Source organism: Pygoscelis adeliae, unplaced genomic scaffold (genome assembly GCF_000699105.1).
Source record: "Pygoscelis adeliae isolate BGI_AS28 unplaced genomic scaffold, ASM69910v1 Scaffold494, whole genome shotgun sequence".
Classification (NCBI taxonomy): Eukaryota; Metazoa; Chordata; class Aves; order Sphenisciformes; family Spheniscidae; genus Pygoscelis; species Pygoscelis adeliae.
The window spans coordinates 104600-105372 of record NW_008824664.1 but is presented as its reverse complement, the minus strand read 5'-3'; the positions used below and the strand labels follow the sequence as shown (position 1 = coordinate 105372).

The 773-nt window shown below is 55.5% G+C and overlaps 1 protein-coding gene across 1 annotated transcript in view; it reads right to left on the bottom strand.

The window, feature by feature from the left end:
* Positions 1 to 773, bottom strand: part of COPA (coatomer protein complex, subunit alpha) — a 25327-nt gene that overhangs the window by 20776 nt on the left and 3778 nt on the right. The window contains exons 2-3 of the mRNA XM_009322809.1: positions 590 to 703; positions 72 to 145 (exon numbers count right to left, since the gene is read on the bottom strand). Of these exons, the coding sequence (XP_009321084.1) occupies positions 72 to 145; positions 590 to 703 (188 nt within the window). The remainder of the gene's footprint in view (positions 1 to 71; positions 146 to 589; positions 704 to 773) is intronic.

Genomic DNA, 773 nt, shown 5'->3' with positions numbered 1-773 from the left:
GGTTTCTTTGCACGTTCCCTTCCCTGGATGATGCCTTTTAGAGAACAAGAGCTAAAGGGGTAAAATTTTACCTTTATTTTGTAATCATCACCTCCAGAAACAAACAGAGGCTGCTGTTTGTGGAAATCAATACCTCGAACGGGTCCTACAAATAAGAAGAGCAGGTTGGACACAGCAGGACGGCTGACAGCTCGTACCACTACAGTTTGCGCTCCTCCTCCTCCTCTTGCTAGGAGCTTCAAAGCAACGATAGAGCGTCACCTAAGAGCCTGAGATCCCACTCCCAAACCCCTTCCTCTCCGTCAAGATGCCTGCAGCAACCCACCACAAAACATCCAGGCCCTTCGGATCTGTATTTACAGGTTCACTTCCACGCCAGAAACAAACCTACTACCCCACTTTGTGCCCGTGCGAGCAAAGTTCGGGGCCAGCAAACCGGCCGCAAAGAAACACAGGCTGGAACAGAGAGAGGATCTGAAGTCAAACAGGCAGAAGCCTCAGCAAGGCTTCAGCAGAGCCTCCCTTCCTCCTCTCACACCCCAGGCTCCCGCCACAAGCAGGCCCCAACGCCTCCCCCCAGCACACTGACCGTCGTGCTCATCGAATTTGTCGATGAGGGTGCACATCCGATAATCCCACAGCTGGATGACGCCATTGTGCAGGCTGGTGAGGATCCACGGCCGCTTGGGGTGAAAGCTGAGCCCTGCCGAGGCACGGAGAGACGTGACAGCGAGGCCTCCGCGCACCTGGGAGCCCAGAGGCCCGGAGCAGCC